The sequence below is a fragment of the Macrobrachium nipponense genome, chromosome 44, assembly GCF_015104395.2.
Source record: "Macrobrachium nipponense isolate FS-2020 chromosome 44, ASM1510439v2, whole genome shotgun sequence".
Lineage (NCBI taxonomy): Eukaryota > Metazoa > Arthropoda > Malacostraca > Decapoda > Palaemonidae > Macrobrachium > Macrobrachium nipponense.
In genome coordinates, this window is record NC_087221.1 from 10,222,097 (window position 1) to 10,243,553 (window position 21,457).

At 40.5% G+C, this 21,457-nt stretch overlaps 1 protein-coding gene across 2 annotated transcripts in view; it reads left to right on the top strand.

Moving 5' to 3' along the window:
* The window catches only part of LOC135204023 (nudC domain-containing protein 3-like), a 301,510-nt gene that overhangs the window by 200,185 nt on the left and 79,868 nt on the right, over window positions 1-21,457 (top strand). For both annotated transcript variants that reach the window (XM_064233958.1, XM_064233957.1), the window contains one exon: window positions 20,991-21,179. In XM_064233958.1, coding sequence (XP_064090028.1) covers window positions 20,991-21,179 — 189 coding nt within the window. The remainder of the gene's footprint in view (window positions 1-20,990; window positions 21,180-21,457) is intronic.

The following is a 21,457-nucleotide window of genomic DNA, read 5'->3' on the forward strand; positions in this document are numbered from 1 at the left end:
TGGACCCCTCTCTGTAAGATTACATGCAGAAGGCCCTCTTAAAAGGAGTTATAGAGAAACATTATTACATTTGTCACCAATCACGTCTCTTCAGTGTTCTCAAAAAGGATTCTTCAGAATGAAGAGTGATTCTTGACCTGTCGACATTGAACAAATGCATTGTTTGCCAAAAGTTTCGAATGACTATCGTTGCCCAAGTATGTTTTGTCATTCCAAAAGGTACTTGAACAGTTTCTATAGATCTGAAAGATGCATATTGGCACATCCCTACTGCCGTTCCCTTCTGCCCCTTCCTAGAGTTCCGGATAGGGAAAAATATGTACAGATTCAAGGTCATGCCTTTTGGGCGAAACACTGCCCCAAGAATCTTTACAAAATTGGTGACAGTAGTTGTGCAAAAACTCAGGAAAGAAGGAATACATCTAATAGCTTATTTAGGACGACTGGTTAGTCTGGGGAGCCACAAGAAAAGTGCTTGAAAATTTTAAGAGCAGTCAACAGACTTCAATCAAAAGCTTTATAATAAATTGGAAAAAATCCCACGTCATACCCAGCAGACAGTTTCAGTGGCTAGGAATGTGTTGGGATACTGTTCATGGCCTTTTATATCTTCCCCTTAAAGCACAGAACAGAATAAGGAAAAACCTCAAAAGGATCGTGACACAGCCTATTATTTCCAGATGGCAGTTAGAGCATATGATAGGTGTGCTGCAGTTTGCATCTATAAAAGATCCAATACTCATATTGCAACTGAAAAACTTAAAAAAATTTTGGATGTCACATGCAAGAAAAACGATGCAAGACAAAGCTCACAAAATGCATTTGAAACTTGGGGAGACGCTTCGGCCGTGGACTCGGAAGGAATCACTGGCAAAACAGGTCACACAGATGCCTTTTTGACAGGTTGGGGAGGACATTGGGAGGATCGCCATTTGGCGGGAGGTGGTCATCTACCCTAAAGAATTGTCATATAAATTTCCTAGAGCTGATGGCTGTCTTTTTGTCTCTCTAGAAACTCAAACCTCTCGAAGAGACACACATTCTGTTGGTCCTAGACAACACGACTGCAATGTCCTGCATCAAGAAATTGGGATCACGCTCACCTCCTCTCAATATGCTAATATTAGCCATCCTTCAGATGGCACAGGTAAAGAAGGGGCACTTGTTTGCAATTCATCTTACAGGGTCTCTCAATGTAATAGCAGACTCTTTGTGAAGGAAGACGACAGCCTTAACAGAGTGGACATTGGACAACCACTCTTCAAATAATAAGCAACCTACTTCCACAACCGGAAGTGGACCTGTTTGCCACATACAAGAATCACAAACTCCCAGTATATGTGTCTCCGAATTTGGACAGTCAAGCAACAGCAAGGGATGCCTTCCTACAAGACTGGAACAACTGGAAGACGATATATCTTTTTCCTCCATTGACCCAGATTTCAAAGTTTTTGAACAAACTCCTAACCTTCAAAGGAACAGCTTACCTAGCACCAAGTTGGCCAAATAGGCATTGGTTCCTATTACTTCAACAGTGGCCGAAGAGGTCAATTCCACTACCATCCACTGTACTAACCCAGAAAGTAGGAGGGAAAGTCGTTTATGCATTCTCCTTTCTAAGCCGAGACCTTCACTTGTGGATTTTTTAAAATATAGTCTACCATGAAAACTACGCCCCCGATATTGTTTGGTACCTAGTGCAAAAATTATGGACATCATCTATCCGGCAATACCAGTCCATATGGAGAATATGGTTAGATTATATCCATACTGAGAGCCCAATCGAGGTTTCTATAGAAACACTAATGAATTTTCTTGTATACCTCTTTGAAGACAAACATCTTGCAGTTACAACAATAATGGCATACAAGGCTGCATTAATTAAACCATTGTTTTATGGATTTGGGATTGATTCCAGCATAGTAGCTGTCACTTCCCTTCTGTGGTCTTTTTCTCTACAAAGACATGCTCCCGAAAGATTTCCAATTACTTGGTCCCTGAAAGGTACTCAAACTTTTATGTACCCCTCAATTCAATTGACCTAACATAACCATGATATGCATGCTTCAAAAAGCGATCTTCCTGGTAGCACTAGCATCAGGAGCCTTTATTAGTAACTTGGGCTCTCTTAGACGGGGACGATATATTGCACAAACTGCTGGTAACCAATTATTGTCGTTCCCTGGTCCGTCATTCCTGGCCAAGAATGAGAATCCTTTAAAGAGGAAATCTCCTATTCTTATAAGAAAACTCAATTTAGCAGACAGGACATTAATGCCCAGTTCAAGCACTTAAGGTTTACCTGGAGGTCACGGCAAACACCTCAGAAGGTCAGATTTTCCTAAATCCTAGTACGAATAAACCACTCTCTACAAGGGCTAAGAATAATTTTAGTGTCCCTCATTACTTTTAGTGTCCCACATTCCTTTCCTAGATCACATGATATTAGGAAAGTAAGTACATCATTGGCCTTCTTCAGAAATGGATATTTTGAAGAGCCCTCCGAATGTTCTGGTTGGTCATCAGTAGTTGGTATGGTTAGTCCTGACCCCATAAGCGCGACAGCGGAAAACCAGGGGTCTTCCTAACAGGTGGGTATGTTGACTATCGCTGGGGAAGGTGCGTCAAGATTGCAACCATACCCAGCATGCTTAGGTAAGTCAACATAGAACTTTAAAATAAAAGTATATCCTATTGATTAGTTTTGTTCTCTTTTTTTACTGAAACTAGTGGCTTGACCTTGGACCGGAGATGATTTAGTTTTAAATTTTTAGATATTTGGATGTAAATTTTTTTAGCTCAAGTTTTGTGTCACCTATTTTTGTTAGTCTATGATGAGTCTTCTAAACCCTCCCACTTCCCTGATGAAAAACTATGGGATTTGGGTTAAAGGTTCATCCTGTGTTGACCAACAGAGTAATGGTTCTTGGTCTTTTAATGGCCGTGTTCTTTTAACCAGCCCTATCATAAAACAAGATGGCTGATGTGCATGTACAATAGTCACTTCTGCAGTTTTTGACGTAGGAAACCGGGTACAGCTTCACTGAAGACAAGACAAAATGCCTTCTTGTCTTTGAGTCCATTATACTCCATCACTTATCACATGGTTTATCATTATGGCATAATATCTAGCTACAAAACAAGGCTAAAAGATATTTCTTTGATATTAGTCTGATCACCATGGGGCACTGGCACACATCAGGGGGGGTAATTCCTTTGAGGACGAAACAGCGACTCCCAAAAATTGGTTTTTCCTATGTCAAGACCTGTTTTTCTGGGTGGGATCTTTATTTTGTTATTTTGAATGAATATGTTTGATATTAATAATTAATTAACTAATAATTAATATATAAACCCATTTTTTGTGATAGCCTTGCTAGCTGCCTTTCTGCTTTGTGTTAAGGGGTGGCGGCAAGGGTGTGCCAACACCCTCATTACATATTTTCACCCTTTAACGTCAGGACGAGACATGTATTCATCCGCAATTTACTCTTACGCTTTGGAAATTACTGAGGGGAACTTCAGAGGTTTGTCCTTTGTGTTTCTTCTGGTATTTCCTCTTTTCTTTCAGCCCTCTGCCAGCTTATCAGATGAAGATAGAGGAGGGGGTGTGTGGTGTTGGTGTTTGAGGGATCTCCTCTCACTCCGGAGGGCGGTGCCCTTGGATGCAAGAGGAGTATACTTATTTTTTTATCATATTTTCTTTCTTTTACAGGCTAACAGTGGTGATAGTTGAATTACAGTAGTAGATGGTTGCATATCTCTTCATGGTGACTATCCTAACTTTGGAATTGTACCTGTGACTCGTAGCATGCTGTGATATTGGTCCTCAAGTGTATGTACTGTTCCCCTGCTGAAAATCATATTCATTTGCCACTGTTATTGGGGAGTTTCATCACTGGGCAATGCCTTCGCGGCTGCCCTGTGACCCTGTGATTATTAACTCTATTCCTGGAAGGATCTTAGGGTCCCGCTGGACAAACGTCCACGTCATTGAGGAAGGATCTTCTGTCAATGATGGAGAGGCCTCTCACTGTCTCAACATCTGGTCTTTAGATTATATATTAGGATTTGAACATCTAGAGACTATGTTCTCCCTGGCTCTTTCAGTCCTTTGGACGGTTTTCAGTTTGCAGTCCCCTATGGGTTCTTGCGTTTTGGGAGCCTTAAGTGCATATTCTGTTGGATTGTACTCACATTCCAGTCTTAAATGCTTGTATTTAGGATTGGTTTTTATGCCTACTCCTCCACAGTTTCTACAGGAGTTGAAGAGGGGCCCCTCCTCGATGATCGTTTGAGGAAATTCGGGGGTCTCACTGAGCGCTTAAATTGTTTGGAATTTATAGCAGTCTCTGAGTGTTTGATCTTCTATGATATGGAAACACTTGGGCAAGACAGGAATTCCTGATAATTGTTACTTCAGAACCTGGGAATCTTGCTGAATGCTCTAATTCCTTGGAATTTCTGGCATTCTCAGCTTGTTATGGTTTTCTGTAATTTCCAAACACTCAGGCAAGACAGACATCCCTGGAAACTATTATTAAAAAAATCGGGAATCTCACTAAGCCATTGAATTCCCTTGAATTTCTGGCATTTTCAAAGTGATTTGGTTTTCTGTAATTTCCAAACACTCAGGCAAGACAGACATCCCTGGAAACTGTTATTACAAAAATTGGGAATCTCACTAAGCCATTGAATTCTCTTGAATTTCTGGCATTCTCAAAGTGATTTGGTTTTCAGTAATTTCCAAACACTCGGGCAACAGGCATTCCCGATAATTATTATAATAATCAAGAGTCTCGCCGAGATTCTGAATCCTTTGGTTTGCTGGTGCTCGCTGAGTGCTCGTCTTCATCATATTGCCGAGTACTAGGGTTGAGACAAGGCTCGCCCGATTATTGTCTTACAAGATTCAGATTTTCTCGCCGAGTTTGGGAATTCTTACGAATTTTAGCGCTCACTGAGCACTCACTATCACAAGTGCTTGGATAGCAAGACAAGCCCTTACCATTACAGATGAGTTTGTTCTTCAGTCTGGTTTGGAGTTATGCAGAGCTTGGTATTGCATGCAACACCTAGGTGAATGGTCAAGTAACGTCCTCATGTCTCAGACCTTAGGGTTCGAACACGTAGGACAGCAGGCACAAGCCATCTTTATTCTTCTTCTTGGAGCTTCGGCCTCGAAGGAGAACAGTTGATTGGGAAGAAGTGATGGTTCTTTGTTGACGATTACCTCTCATAATTATGTAGTGGTAGTCTGCTCAGCTTACTTGACTCAGCTCTGCAAGTGAACTCTCTGCTCTTGATCAGTGTGGTCCCTTGCCATGACATGGCACCCTTCCTTCCCGTGTTGCAGCGAGTTTTCACGGGGGTCATTGTCTTGTCATCTGACGCCTCCTCACCTTCCTCTTCGAAGGCTTCCACGACCTAAGAAGATGAAAGTATTTCTCTGCCCCCTAAGACATCTCACCTTGAAACTTCTAAGGGTCTGCATCTTTTCCCTGGTGAGGGAGCAATTGGCTGTCTCTTTAGTTCACCTGCCCCTTCTGGAGCAGGAACCGGGACGCTCTCCCCAAAATAGTGTCTCGGGAGCCCCAGGAGGTCTAACCTGGTTCCAAGGGCGCTGCTCATGGAACTGGGGCTGTATTGGGAACTCTTGTACGAATCTCTCCAAGTGTACAACCTCCAAGGGGGTTCGTACATCCACAGTTTGTGATAGGTAGTCTTCTCTCCATCATGACAGTGGTGCAGGGCAAGAGAAGGGACCAAGCTGCTACGGTGGCTCAGACCCACCTGTGAAAGCTAGGAATGGCTATTCTTCAGGTGCTAAGATCGATGTCGCTGTTCCTTGGGACAAGGCATCTGAAGGCGATAGGAGGAGGTCGTCTGCTTAGTCCTCTTCGTGAGGTTTGATCACTGAGAAGATAGATGCATAGCAAGGCATGGCAAGTTCTCACCAGCTTTTACTGCATTTAACTCCGCTCAACTTTTGCTGCGTTTGCACGAACTAAAGTTCAGAGAAGAGCGGGCAAGAGCAGTCAATCCTCCTCTCTTTTTCTCTCTACTTCCTGTTTATACTGGAATGAACAAGGAAGTAAGAGGAATTCTATGGAGTCTACTCCTTAGAGTTTGAATCTGAGAGACTATTTTTTTAGGTTCAATCTTAGGATCTTATTGAACATACGTCAATCTGTTCAGGATGTATAGCACCGAGAAATTTGAATGCCTCTCCAGTGCTACTGTTTTGGGAATAACCAGTTCGGCTTGAACTAGTTGTCTTTGGTGTCCTGTTATCACCATAGAAGTCTCTCTTCGAGACAACTTCGCCTTTGCTCTCTTCATTAGAGATTGAAGGAGGTCTGTTTCCAGTTCTTATTCTTGTCTCTCGAATGAAGAAGAATTAGGCTGGAGTGTGTTTTACAGGAACCTACGAATATACTAGCATATTCTCCTCGCAACATGCTTCTGTCATCAGTTGCATCGTCCAAGTAATAGGCACATATCTAAGTTAATTCTTCTTGTATGTGACGAAAACGAATAGTGCCTTCTCTTAATTAACCTGAAACCTCAGGACAGCCTTTCAGGCCTCCCAAGAGTTTCTGGTTTTGATTTTGAGATGACTAGTGGTATTAATAAACATTATCTTAATATAATTTATCTAGCCCTAAATCCCCAAAAACTGCACCAAAATTTACCACATTGGCAACCTGTTACCTCCTATTCTGTCCACCAGTTGGCAACACTGCTGTTGACAGTTACAAAACCTTCCCTTGAAAATCAGTTGTTAACGAGCGCCCGTGCTGTTTACATCCTAGCTGCTCTTTATAAATTTCCTAAACCTTTTTGTGCCTTTAAAGCTCTCATTAATTGTTAATGCGACTTTATGTTAATTACCACTCACGTATTACATCCACGAAATAGTGAATTAACTGTTATTTCTGTTGTGGTATTTATATTACGTTACGAACTTTTGCGACCCGGAATTACGTGACGTGCCCAACAGTCCAATGGATAGCCTAGATGATTCGATGCTCCCTTCTGCCAGCAACATCAGGAATTGCCCGGCTTGTGGGACAAGGATGAGTAGCAGGGAGTATGAACCCCATGATTTTAGTAGCTTTTGTCGTGGACAGGTTTGTGACTTGACTTCTTGTTGTGACTTATGTAAGCCTTGGTCTGACGAAGACATGACGACTTATATGAAACATCAAAGAATCTTGCAGCGCAACAGATTGATTAAGGAGAAAAAGAAATCGGTAGCAAGACTTGTATCTAATGATTTCCTTGATTTGTGCGCTCATGGTTCTGGCTCTTCGGTTTCGGTATCGTGTGATTCCGATTCCGAATTAATTGATGCTTTGCCACCTGTACATCAGGTAAATAGTGAAGTCGTTTCTTATGTTGATTCAAAGTTTTTGGCGATGGAAACTAGTTGGAAACAGAATTTGAAAAATTACAGCTTAGTTTAGATAGAGACATTTCAGCCAAGTTTAACAAGCTGTCAGAGAATTTTGAAGAAGCTTTTACTAGAATGTCTAACACTCTTTTAGATTCATTTTCAGCTCCTCGTCAGGTACCTGTCGTCAGCACCATGGGTAACGGTGCGACAGATACCCCGGCTTGTGACCTCCGTCGTGGCGAAAGCCTACGTGGGATCCGTTCCGGACAGGTGTCTGACGATTCTTAACCCAATGTGTCCCCTGTTAGTCCAGTAACAGTGCCAAAGGGCGCTTATTTAGGAGAAGGGGGGAGGGGTATTAGTGTTAGACCTAAGATAGCTAGTCGTCAGGATCTTACTTCAGGGGAAGTTTCTCAGTTAAGATCTGACGATGGTGATGCTGATGACGTGGATTCGTGTGATATTGATGTTTCTTTGAATGACGGTCGTGATGTCGAGTTCAAGAAACTTTTTTATTTAATTTTGAGTTTTCTTCCTCAGGCGAGGCCTAAAGAGCAGAAGCAGCCTCCGCCTCGTTGTATTACAGAAGGGATTTTTCTTGTCGGTCCTTCCCGGTCGTGGGAATTTTTACGTTTTCCCTTTGCTCAGAGGTTCGCAAGAGTGAGGGCGGACGTCGCCGCTAAACTTTTGAAGGTGATCGGGGAAGGGAAGAGGAAGCTCTCTTCTCTTTAACGACACCGGAGAGGAGTTTATCAGGTGGTGGATGATACTTCATTCTCTCGACCCTCCAAACCAAATCCTGATTTTGTCCGACTTTCGGGTCAACCTTTGCTTTCCAAGGCTTCGGTTTCGGTCTCAATCGAAGACTTTATTGCCATGGAGTTTGTTATGAGCTCCTTACAAGAAGCTCAATCCTTCAATATGTGGGTCCTCAGAGGTCTTTTAATGTATATCAAGGACTCCGGGTTTGTTCCTCCCAATGCTCCTCTTTTTGAGAAATTCTGCTCGTCTATTTCAATCGCTTCTGTACATCAGAACGAGCTTGCCACTTCATTGCAGGCCTTTCTTGTTTCTCTAAGGTGTAGCCTGTATTTGTCGCAGTTACCCTCTTCTGTATAGGAGATTCAGAGAAACCGTTTGTTGTCCTCTTCTCCTTTTGGCGATTCCCTATTTGATATGTCTTTGCTTTCTGAGGTTTTGAAGGAACATCAAGGTGATGCCTCTTCCCAAGCTCACTGGGCCTTATCAAGGGCTTTTTCCTCTGGTCTTCCTCCTGTTCCTTCAAGGAGTAAGCGTAAGTTTGGTGCCAGATCCGTGCCTTCTGCTCCAGCCCAACAACCTCCTCCTTAAGGCTCGTTTTTCCAGAGTACATCTCAGGTTTCTGGCGCCTCAGCTTCCTCCTCTGGTGCTCACTCTTTGAAACGCGGGAGAGGTTCTTGGCGTGGCTCTAAGGGCAGGGGAAGATCTCAACCTCCAGGAGGACCTTCTTCTTCTTCTTCTTCCTTGTCTCTGCGTAAGAATTTTCGGAAGTAGGAGTCATTACGTCGCCCGGAGACCGCAGTAGGAGCTTGTCTCTCTCGCCATTGGTCAGCTTGGCAGGAGAGAGCAGTGGATGCTTGGGTAGTGGAGGTCCTGAAGGTAGGTTACGAGATCCCTTTTGTTTCGAGACCTCCACTTTCCAATTGTCCTCTTGAGTTCAGCAGTTATTCCCCTCACTCAATCAGGGGTCAAGCCTTGGAGAAGGAGCTTTCAGCTCTCTTGGAGAAGGATGCCATAGAGGAAGCTCCTCCTTCTCCCGGGTTTTACTCATGGGTGTTCGTAGTTCTAGAGGCCTCGGGTGCTTGGCGCCCCATCATAGATCTTTCGGTCTTGAAGAAGTTCATTCTAAAGTCCAAGTTCCGCGTCAGGATGGGGGACTGGGTGATTTCCATCGATCTGCAGGATGCTTATCTGCAAATCCACATCCATCCGAAGAGCAGACCTTACCTTCAGTTTTTCACGGACTCGGGAGTTTTCCAGCTCAAGACCCTTTGTTTCAGCCTCACCACTGCTCCACAGGTCTTTTCTCGGGTGATGGCTCCTGTTTCGGCTATTCTGCATCAGTTAAATGTAAGGATGCTTCAATATCTGGACGATTGGGTAGTTCAGGCCGAATCTCTAGAGAAATGTCTCCGGTCGAGGGAGATAGTTCTGTCTCTTTGTGTCGAGTTGGGCATTCGTGTCAACTTCGACAAGTCCAGTTTAATCCCTTGCCAGATCATGACTTATCTGAGGATTGTTTTGAATTCCCAGATTTTGAGGGCTTCTCCCACTCCAAAACGGATAGACAAGCTTCTAAGTCTGGTCGAAGAATTTTTGTCCTCCGTAATGCAGCCAGTTTCCCTTTGGAGGACTCTCCTGGGCCATTTGTCATCCCTCATCCAACTGGTTCCCGGAGGTCGTCTCAGAATGAGGTCCCTTCAGTCGACACTTCGCCAGTCTTGGGATTTCATGTTCGAGGACACGATAGTTGCCTCCTCTCCACAATGTCGGAATCATCTGTGTTGGTGGATGTAAGTTCACCGCCTCAAGTCAGGGACATCTCTTCTTTCAGTTCCGCCGGACCTAATGTTTTGGTCAGACGCCTCGGATCAAGGTTGGGGCGTGCACCTGGGCTCCAAAGCCGCTTCAGGCCTTTGGTCAGAGGAAGAGAGGATCTTGTCAATAAATTGGAGGGAACTAAGGGCAGTGTACCTAGGCCTTCTTTCATTTCAGAATCAACTGTTGGAGTTGGTTGTCGCAATCTTCGTCGACAACACCACAGCAGAGCAGTCTCGTACTTAAGAAACCAAGGTGGCACACAGTCGGACCTTCTCACTCAAGAAGCGCGATCAATCCTGTGTTGGGCAGAAGACGGGGATTACGTTGGTCCCTCAGTTTATCCTGGGCCATCACAACGTCTTAGCAGATGCCTTGTCGAGACTGAACAAAGTTCAAGGGTCGGATTGGACACTTTGCCAGGAAGCCTTCGACAGCCTCAGGAAGAAGTGGCCTGTCACAGTCGATCTGTTTGCCACCCCACTGAATTTTCGGTGCCAGATCTTCTTCGCCCTTTACCAGACTCCTCAGAGTGCCGGGACAGACGCTCTTTTGCAGGACTGGGAGGGCCTTCAAGCCTATGCATTTCCTCCGTTCGCTCTGGTGAGGTCAGTCCTCAACAAAGTGAGGGCAACCAAGCATCTGGATCTCACTTTGATTGCCCCTTCTGGCCACAGAAGGAGTGGTTTTCCGACCTACTGGAAGCTCTGGTGGAGCCCCCCATTCGTCTGACAGAGAGACCAGATCTTCTCAAACAACCCCATTTTCATCGGTTTCATCAGAGGCTCCACATGCTTCATCTTCATGCCTGGAGACTGTCAGGAGATTCTCCAAGCACAAAGGGTTCTCCTCCAGAGTGGCGCGACAGTTGGCTCTTGCCAGACGGCAATCAACTAGAGTAAATTATCAGGCTAAATGGTCGGTTTACAGATGTTGGTGTAAGTCTCAAGGACATTCAATTTCTAGACCTTCCTTACCGAAAGTAGCGGAGTTTTTAGCTCATTTACATCATGACAGGGCCCTGTCACCTTCATGCATTAAGGGTTATAGGTTGATGCTTTCCTATGTTTTTAAGGTGAGGCTCCCTGAAATCTCTTCTTCTTATGTCATTAGAGATTTAATTCGATCCTTTTCCCTTTCTCGACCCAGTCTGCAGTGTTCTCCTCCGACATGGGACGTTAATAAAGTCCTTCAAGCCTTAAGGTTCCCTCTGTTTGAGCCTCTGAATACGGCCAATTTTAGGGACCTCTCTTCTAAGACACTCTTCCTTGTCTCGCTGGCTACAGCCAAAAGGGTGGGTGAACTGCAAGCACACTCTTTCTGGTTGCCAGATCTGGACAAGACATGATTTTGTCTTACCTTCCCGAATTTTTCCTCTCTTAATAGCTTCCTAATGGGATGCTCTATTATGCATTTTGGTAGTTCTCTTTGTCATGTGCTCATATTATCCTTGTATTTCATTCTTCATTCTTGTTTTGTAGCACATAACTCAATTCATTGGACCAAACTGGTTTCCCTACATACGGATCTTCATACTTCTCATGCATCTTACTCATTGTCAATCTTCCCTTCTCAACCATTTCCTTTAACACCTTATCACCTACTCTGAAACTCAAACCTTTCATTTGCCTGTTTCCACACTTCCCTCATCTTCATTCAAATCCAGCCCCACTCTCACATACCTCTCGCAATTCATCACATACTCACTTAGAGGTATGCCAGTGCTTTTATTTACTGACCCATTGTACATCATTACCACTCTTCCTAACAAAAATCCCATTCATTCTCTCTATCAGTCAACATTTGTAATGTCTCACTCAAAGTCCTTATGGTTTGTTCCACGAATCCACTTCCACTCTCCCAACATTTGCTCAAAATGTCTAATAAGAAATTCTGGCTCATTATCACTCTGCATTCTTACTGGCTTCCTCACACTTGCAGGCAACAAGACCATACTGACTACTCTTACAACATTCTCACTAGTCTTATTCTTTACAACTGCACAACTTACAAACTTACTCTTATGGTCTACCACAACAACTGCTCCTACATTTCCTCATGCAGTTATCAGCAAAGCTACACAATCAATTGCCACCAACTCAAATAGTTCTTTCATACTCAACTTCAAAGTAGTTTGGCTAGCATACACTCTCTGATCTTTCCTTTTTGACATTCTTTGCACATAACTGCGTCATCCATACAAATTTTTCTCAAATATGGGGAAAACAGACACTTTCATTCACTCAATTAACATAAACTTCCCCATATGTCCATATTTTTTTTTATATTTTTCATGGACTAACATGCACATCCCCACTGCTCGGCTCATCGAGAACAATGGAACACATCAACTCTCCCATCTTGTCTCTTGAAAAATACACCACGCCTTCATGCAACACAAATCTCTCGGCAAACCGCATCCATTTGCTCAACAACAGAGGCCATCTTCTCCCAGGTACTCCCTCTCTACTACACCTCCCCAACTCACTTGCCACTAACAATTCTGCTGCATCTCCTCAATGTCCTCTGTTAGCAATTCATTCTCACTCTTGTCCAACTCCACTATTATCTTCCTCCTCACTCAGACTTCTACTAATCACTCATGCAAACCTGGCCATGCTTACCACCTCACTTCGAATTCTCCCTATCATAACCTCATCTTTCAACAGAAGTTTTTTCCTAACATCCACTACCAATCCATTCTTCCTCAAAAAAATCCATCCCAAACAGGAAACAACATGGCATTTGCTTATCTCCTAGTACCACAAAACATGCTTCCACTTCACTCTCTTGCTATGTTACCTCCAACCTCACTTCTTCCCATCCAACTGACTTTCCTGCTATATCTGTCACTGACACATTCACCGCTCTCCTTTTAACGTTCCAATTCGCTCTCAGCATCTCAAATCACACGTTTTCACCAACGATATTTGTGCTAACGTGTCAACCAGACCACTGTACTGTCCTTCGCTGACATCAACTCCCACAATCATTCCACTTCCCCTTTGGTGTGCGCACTGACACTCATCCCTTCCGCTGACTAAACATCCTTCATTTATATCCTTACCACTATGTTCCACTTCCAACAACTCCGATGTTCTATTTTCAACATTTTCCTCTTTCTCAAACTTCTGTTCATAGCTCATTTTCTCTACAACCCAGTTATAGTGTACCCTTTTTAAATGCTGCAAATCCAACTCTCGTTCGCTCTCTTTCACTCCTTGCTGTTACACAATAGGTTTCTCACCCCCAGTTGGTATGGACATAATCATCTTATACATACTTCTTACTGCCACCAGAGCCGTATATAGAGAGAGTTTGGCCATGCTCAGAACCAACTCAGGCGACGTCACTGACTGATGGGTGCCATCTTGCTCCTGTCTGACAGTGTCACGCCAGAACCATCAAGGGGGGAAACTAAAACCTTTGGCTTTAGATATTATGCAACGAGCGCATGGTATTGGATTGCATTTTAGTGTCATCACATCAGACATGGGGAGTGCAATTTGGGCCTTTCTAAAGAGTTTTGGCATTATTTGTGCCAGGAACTGTAAAATTGTTAATAAGATAGCGCATCCTATTAGCAATGAACAGTTTCTTTACTTCATGCACGATGTACCACATATAAAGAACTTGTGGCCATGTCTAGTGAAAGGTAATATCATTCATTTGAGTGATGACATGATAAAGCAATTTGATTTGCCATCGAAGGAGGTGACAGCTGAACTGAAGCTCACGTAAATCCATCTCATTTTGAGAAAATGAAAGTATCGGGTGCTTTAAATTTCTTTAGCAATTCGATAAAAGCAGGACTTCATTGCTTGTTGAACGCGAAGGATACAATAAAGACTTACTTATGACAGCTTGGTTCATTGGTCTGATAAATAAGTGGTTCAATTTAATGTCAAGCAGACATCCAATCATGGCACTAAGTAACGTCAGCGAATCCTGTTATAAGCAAGCTATACTGCATCTTGAGCAAGTTGTATGAGTGTTTCATGAAATACATATTGGAGTTAATGCACATTGGAAGCCAGTTCAAAGTGGAGTGATATTGTCTACCACTTCCCTTCTTAATCTCCAAAGTAATTATTTGGCCAAAGGTCGCAGATGTTTACTGACATCCAGATTCATTCAAGATTGTCTAGAAAACTTGTTTAGCTCCATAAGACTGAAAACCCCAGTGTCAACTGCCTTAGAATTTTGAGTCTCTGAAATTAATATCAGTTTTATAATTTCTTGAATGCTAAAGTGCAAGTACTTATAACGTAGATGACCGCAGGTTTCTAGCTGACTTTCTTAATTAATAAGCCAAATGTTGAAACAAAAGGTGATGCTGAAAATAAAACTGAGGAACCTGATTTTGACCAATTCTCAGGTGACAATTTATTAATCAAGCAGAACTTAGCAGCATACTTTATATTGCTGGTTACTGTATAAAAAAGGTTATGTCAAATAATCATTGTACGTTTTATCATCAAACAGTAGAGAGCAACCAATCAACACAGACAGATCCTTCTCAAAGGTTGACTCAATTAAAAGAATATAGAGAAAACTGCTTAGTTTATAACACAGATGCCTGCTTCAGTTTATTTCAGAATGCAGAAAATAGTGTTAGGGCAAATGAAAATAGTTTTGAAAACGAGCAATTTTATAGGACGACTAGTGCCTTTGGTAAAAACTCGGACAAAAAAATATGATCTTTCCCTCTTGCCATAACATTAAAGGTAGACTCCTGAAGTTTTTCTTCACTTTAAGATTACATGCTTATGCTAAAAGAACAAGAGAATATTCGTAAGGCTCGGTCGTAAAAATCAAAAGTAAGGGAATTAGAGAGTAACAGTATGATGGTGAGAAAAGCTGTAATGAATATAGTCAAACAGTTAATTTTGATACCATGTATATTCCATAATACTTATCTATTTAAAGTTAAAACTGTAACAAAGCTATAAACTATCATGAGTGTTTTAATAAACATGTTAATGGTTGACAGAAAGCTCAAGTTAACAATCAGCAGCATATGGTAAGAGAGAGAAGAGCTGAGACATCGCTCAGGTGGATGACCGCGGCTGAACAGGACAGGAGCAAGATGGCACCCTGTCAAAAGGTTGGCCAAACTCTCTCTATGGTCTGGCAGAGGACGAGGAATTGGAATGGTTGACAGTGTGTGTAACAGATCTGGACTGATTACTCCCTCTTTCGCAGATCAAACTGTGATGGCGTCCATCACACAATTTGCCGTCACATTTGTTACTGCACTGCTTTCTCGCATGACCAGGAGCGAAACAAATAAAACATTTCTTGTTCAAAATAAGTTGGCGGTTCTTGGATGCAACATTCGGATACTTTAAACAATTGTAAGCTGAATGATTATTATTGCAAAATGGACATGTCGCCATACAAGGGGCGTTGGTTTCCAACCCCTTTGTACACGCTGTCAGTGAAACACTTTGGCCTCACTGTAATGAGTTGTCTTCCATAGAGTGTATGAAAAAATCTAATGCTTCAAATCACATTTGTGCAGATATTCTACGACTTTCTGATATATCTGACCTTGTGACAATTTTTGGTTAATAAGACTGATTAACCCTCTTACGCAGACTGGACGTATTTTACGTCGACATTTTTTGTCTCCCGTGTGCCGACTGGACGTATTTTACGTCGACTTACAAAAGTTTTTTTTTAAATTCGCGGAAAAATACTTATAGGCCTACCAGCCTAAAACTTTTGAATCACGCGCCTTGGGGGATGCTGGGAGTTCACGGATCAAGGTGTTGTTTTGTTTACAATCGTTACGCAGGCGCGCAAGCGCGAATTTCTTTCTTGCCGCACTAAAAAGTATCTGTGACACATCTCGGAAATTATTTCGTCACTTTGACATAATTTTTGTACCATTGTAAATTAGCCGTTACATGAAGTATTATATGTGAAAATGTGCGCATTTTTATGTAGAATACATCAATAAAATACTCATGATTGTAGTTTTTATCAGTTTTGAGATATTTTCATATAAATAACGATAATTGCCAAAATTTCAACCTTTGGTCAACTTTGACTCTACCGAAATGGTCGAAAAACACAATTGTAAGCTAAAACTCTTATATTTTAGTAATATTAAATCATTTACCTTAATTTTGCAACTAATTGGAAGTCTCTAGCACAATATTTTGATTTATGGTGAATTTATGAAAAAACTTTTTCCTTACGTCCGCGCGGTAACTCTTCCGAAAAAATCATACATGCGATTGTGGTAATGTTTGCACCATTTTAAAATTAGCCGTTATATAAAGTTTTATATATTGAAATGTGCGCAATTTCATGCACAATACAACTAAAAACAACCCATGGTTGTAGCTTTTATCAGTTTTGAGATATTTTCATATATATAACGATAATTGCCAAAATTTCAACCTTCGGTCAACTTTGACTCTACCGAAATGGTTGAAAAACGCAATTGTAAGCTAAAACGCTCATATTCTAGTAATATTCAAGCATTTACCTTCATTTTGCAACAAACTGGAAGTCTCTAGCACAATATTTCGATTTATGGTGAATTTATGAAAAAAAAAACATTTTCTTTACGTCCGCGCGGTAACTCTTCCGAAAAAATCATACGTGCGATTGTGGTAATATTTGCACCATTTTAAATTAGCCGTTACATAAAGTTTTATATAAGAAAATGTGCGCAATTTCATGTAGAATACAACAAAAAATAATTGAAGGTTGTAGCTTTTCTCATTTTTGAAATATTTGCATATAAATCACGATAAATAGAAAAAAAACCACGTTCGGTCAACTTTGACTCTACCGAAATGGTCAAAAAACGCAATTGTAAGCTAAAATTCTTACAGTCTAGTAATATTCAGTCATTTATCTTCATCTTGAAACAAATTCAGTCTCTAGCAAAATATTTAGATTTATGGTGAATTTAAAAAAAAACTTTCCTTCCTTCCGCGCGCGGATTCTCCGCCACAAATCTCCGAAATGCGTACGTCCCATTCTCGGAATATTTGCTCCGTTTCATATTAGGCATTTCATAGAGTTTTATATATGAAAATGTGCGCAATTTCATGTAGAATAAAACGAAAAATATTTGAAGGTTGTAGCTTTTCTTATTTTCGAAATAATTGCATATAAAAAATATATATATATAAAAAATTCAACATTTGGTCAACTTTATCTCATCAGATATGGTCGAAAACTGCAATTGTAAGCTAATACTCTTACAGTATAGTAATATTTAATCATTGGTCTTCATTTTGAAAGAAATTGGAAGTCTCTAGGACAATATTTAGATTTATGGTGAATTTTTGAAAAAAATATTTGTTTACGTCCTCGCGTTACGAATTCATGCATTATTTTGTGATAATATTTTCTCTGTGTTGCTTTTATCGTTTTACAATGTGTTATATACCAAAATGATCACAATTTAGTGTACATTACAACGAAAAAAAAGTAACTTGTTACCTTTAACCCGATTTGAATACAATTATATATGAAATTTCGTTTTTGCGCTATCATATAGCGCTTACTCTGAAACACCTCCGGCACATGGGAGACAATTTTTTTTTACCGCTTCGGCGTAAGAGGGTTAACAAACCTTGATCCATCATAGAACTAGTAAGACATTTAATTTGTTCAATTAGTACTGTAAGCTCAATACGGAAGTTTTTAAGGTTAAGGTAATTACATTTAGGGACAAGAATATTTGATAACCGCCGATGTAGAATGACCAGTGTCTGATGCTGGTTACCGTAGTATTTGTCTAACAAATCGCATGCCACCCCATAGTTGGCTGCAGTTACGTTCAAAGCCTGAACTACCCTAAGCGGCTCTCCTACTAAAGACCCTAACAAATAGGTGAATTTGGCTACGTCGTCCAAATCGGTTCGCTGATGTACATGAACATCGAATAGTTCCTTGCAAGTGGTGAACTCACTTTTATCGTCATTGCACGTAGGCAAAGGAAGCTCTTTAAGTTCAGGTAGAGGATTGTTTGACTGGCTTCATCCAGTGTTTTTAGTACCATACTTTCCAGTACAGGTTCAAACTTGACTGCACTCTTTAAGTACAGCTCCTTGAGCTGCTGCTGTAGCTTGGATACAATCCAGCAAATTTTGATATATGGGAATGTTATGCGAGTCCACAAGGTTCTCTTGTGCCCTCGTCAGCGAGGCGGTCTGTTATGGGAAGATACAATTAATAACTGCGTTATTTAGAAAGTCTAGGTCCAATTCTCAAACTGGCAAATGGGACAGAGGAAATGACGCTGCTTTCTTACTTTACGTTATGTTAGTTCGTTACAACTTAGGCTTTACTAAGTTCTGATCGCTCTGACAGGCTTTGTCGCTACGAATCAGTCTCATGATACGATTACTAAATGTGCTTCGCACATGCGTGTCGAAATGAACTCTTATCAGACATTCTTCCCTGTCTATAGCCTAAAGGTTTATCAGTAAATGACGCACTCCGTGACGTCTATGTATAGTGCAATACCTCCTAACTTGAGTGTTACTCTAGCGTTATATTCATTGGGGACAATACCGAAACGATTCGCTTCCACGTATTCCCTCTCTTCTGCATTGCACACGGCTACTTTTACAGTTATTTGTCTTATTCCGTCTAGGAAAACCTTCAGCCTACCCCAGACTTCTGCCGCAGATTCGTGGGCCAAATCGTTGACCCCTAGATATACGACAAAGAGGGAATATCACCTATGCCAGAAGGGCAACGTTTCAGATGCTAGGCTAGCTATTAACCCGCATGGTCTGCGGTGAATCTCAATTTCCAAGCCCTTGTGCTAGAGATTTCCTGTTTGTTGCAAAATGAAGGTACTTGATTGAATATTACTAGACTGTAAGTGTTGTAGCTTACAATTGCAGTTTTCGACCATTTCAGTCGAGGTAAAGTTGACCAAAGGACGAATTTTTTCTATTTATCGTTATTTATAGGATATTTTTCAAAACTGATAAAAGCTACAATCATGGGTTGTTTTCTGTTGTATTCTACATGAAATTGCGCACATTTTCATATATAAAACTTTATGTAACGGCTAATTTAAAATGGTGCAAACATTACGACAATCGGACGAAAAAATTTATGATTTTTTCAGAAGAGTTCCGCGCGGACGTAAGGAAAAAGTATTTCATAAATTCACCATAAATCGAAATATTGTGTTAGAGACTTCCAATTTGTTGCAAAATAAAGGTAAATGATTGAATATTACTAGAATGTAATAGTTTTAGCTTACAATTGCGTTTTTTTACCATTTTGGTCGAGTCAAAGTTGACCAAAGGTTGAAATTTTGGTTATTTATATGAAAATATTTCAAAACTGATAAAAGCTACAACCATGGCTTGTTTATTGTTGTATTCTACATGAATTTCGCACATTTCCATATATAAAATTTTATATAACGGCTAATTTAAAATGGTGCAAACATTACGACAATCGGACAAAAAAAATTCTGATTTTTTCGGAAGAGTTACCGCGCGGATGTAAGGAAAAAGTTTTTTCATAAATTCACCATAAATCGAAATATTGTGCTAAAGACTTCCAATGTGTTGCAAAATGAAGGTAAATGATTGAATGTTACTAGAATATAAGAGTTTTAGCTTACAATTGCGTTTTTCGACCATTTCGGTATAGTCAAAGTTGACCGAAGGTTGAAATTTTGGCACTTATCGATATTTATATGAAAATATATTTCAAAACTGATAAAAGCTACAACCATGAGTTGTTTTTTGTTGTATTATACATGAAATTGTGCACATTTTCATATATAATACTCCATGTAACAGCTAATATGAAATGGTGCAAAAATTATGTCAAAGTGACGAAATAATTTCTGAGATGTGTCGCTGATGCTTTTTAGTGCGAGGAGAAAGAAATTCGTGCTTGCACGCCTGGGTAAGGATTGTAAACAAAACAACGCCTTGATCCGTGAGCTCCCAGCATCCCCCAAGGCGCGTGATTCAGAAGTTTTCGCCAAGTAGGCCTATAACTATTTTTCCGCGAATTAAAATTTTTTTTTTTATATCGACGTATAAACGTCCAATTGGCACCCAACAGACAATTTATATCGACGTTTAATACGTCCAATCGGCGTTAAAGGGTTAAAATAGATTCAGTTGATTTAGATGTTCTTTCACACTACATTTCCAAGAGTATATATTGCTGAAAATAGACTCGGGCTAATCAGGTGTCAAAATTAGAATTCAAATTAAGGCCCACTAAATGTGCTGTGCAAATTATTTTATTGGTCAAAGGACAAAATTGGTTTAATTACACTTTGCTATTAAGAATATTGACAGGCTTAATGTATTATTTATCGGCTGTAGGTGACGAACTGATGACACCCCAGTACACTACATACACTGGGTCAACACTTGAGCAGCAGCAAATCCAACTTCAAAATGCTTAGGCTGTCAAGAGGCTTCAGTTAAGAATAAAATTAGAATTAGTTGACTCATGTGTATATATTTTCCTTACTTTGCAAAATAAATTATCTTTGATACTTTGAACAAATCTACTTAATTCTAATTTAATTTATTTCAAGTATAACATCTTTGAAAGGGAATATTATTTATTGATAAGTAAATAATCTGGCACCTGTATATGGCAATATATCCACAACGAACAATAAATTAGAAACCTGCACCATTTTTCCATTGGGTGACTGTACAGTTAGTTAATAGAATTTTACTCGTCATGAATCTAAGTCTGATTCCATTGTTCTGAGAACTGTTAGATTAAGTAACAGTTGTAGATTTCTGCACATTTTTTCTCCATTTCTTTGTCATTGAACATTTTTCCATTGTTTTATGGAACTAAGGGAGCTACTTCAAGTGTCTTGAATATAAAGAACCTCACAAATTTTGTTTGCATATGCATAGGTATCTGTATTTATACTAATTAAGTGATACTGCCATATTTAAATTTATATAGAAAGTTGATGAAATTTGTAAGGCTTTTCGTGAATTAAATTTTCTGTATAAAATAACTTTCTTTACAGATCAGTTTGGAGAAAAAAGAGGAACGTTGGTGGAACAGATTATTGTCAGGGGAAGATCCTATAGATATGCAGAAAATTGATGCTGAAAGGGACTTCAGTACACTGCCTGCTGAAGAACAAGAAAAGATTCGTGAATTGGTTTGGAATAAACAGCAGCTGGAGCAAGGCAAACCAACTTCTGACAGATTGGTAAGCATCATATGTCTTTTGATTGGAAATGAGCAGTAATGTTATCAATGTACGTACAGTAGACCCCCATATTTGTGGGGGATGGGTACCAGACTCCCTGTGAATAGTTGAAATCTGCAAATACTTAAAACCCCTCTAAAAGTTTAGAACTACCTACAGTGGACTCTCTCATATTTGCGGTTCGGCAATCATGGATTCAGTTATTTGTGGATTTTTTGTGACATTGTTTCAATAAATTGTGGAAAATTCGGTAATTCATGGACTTTTGTCAAAAAAAA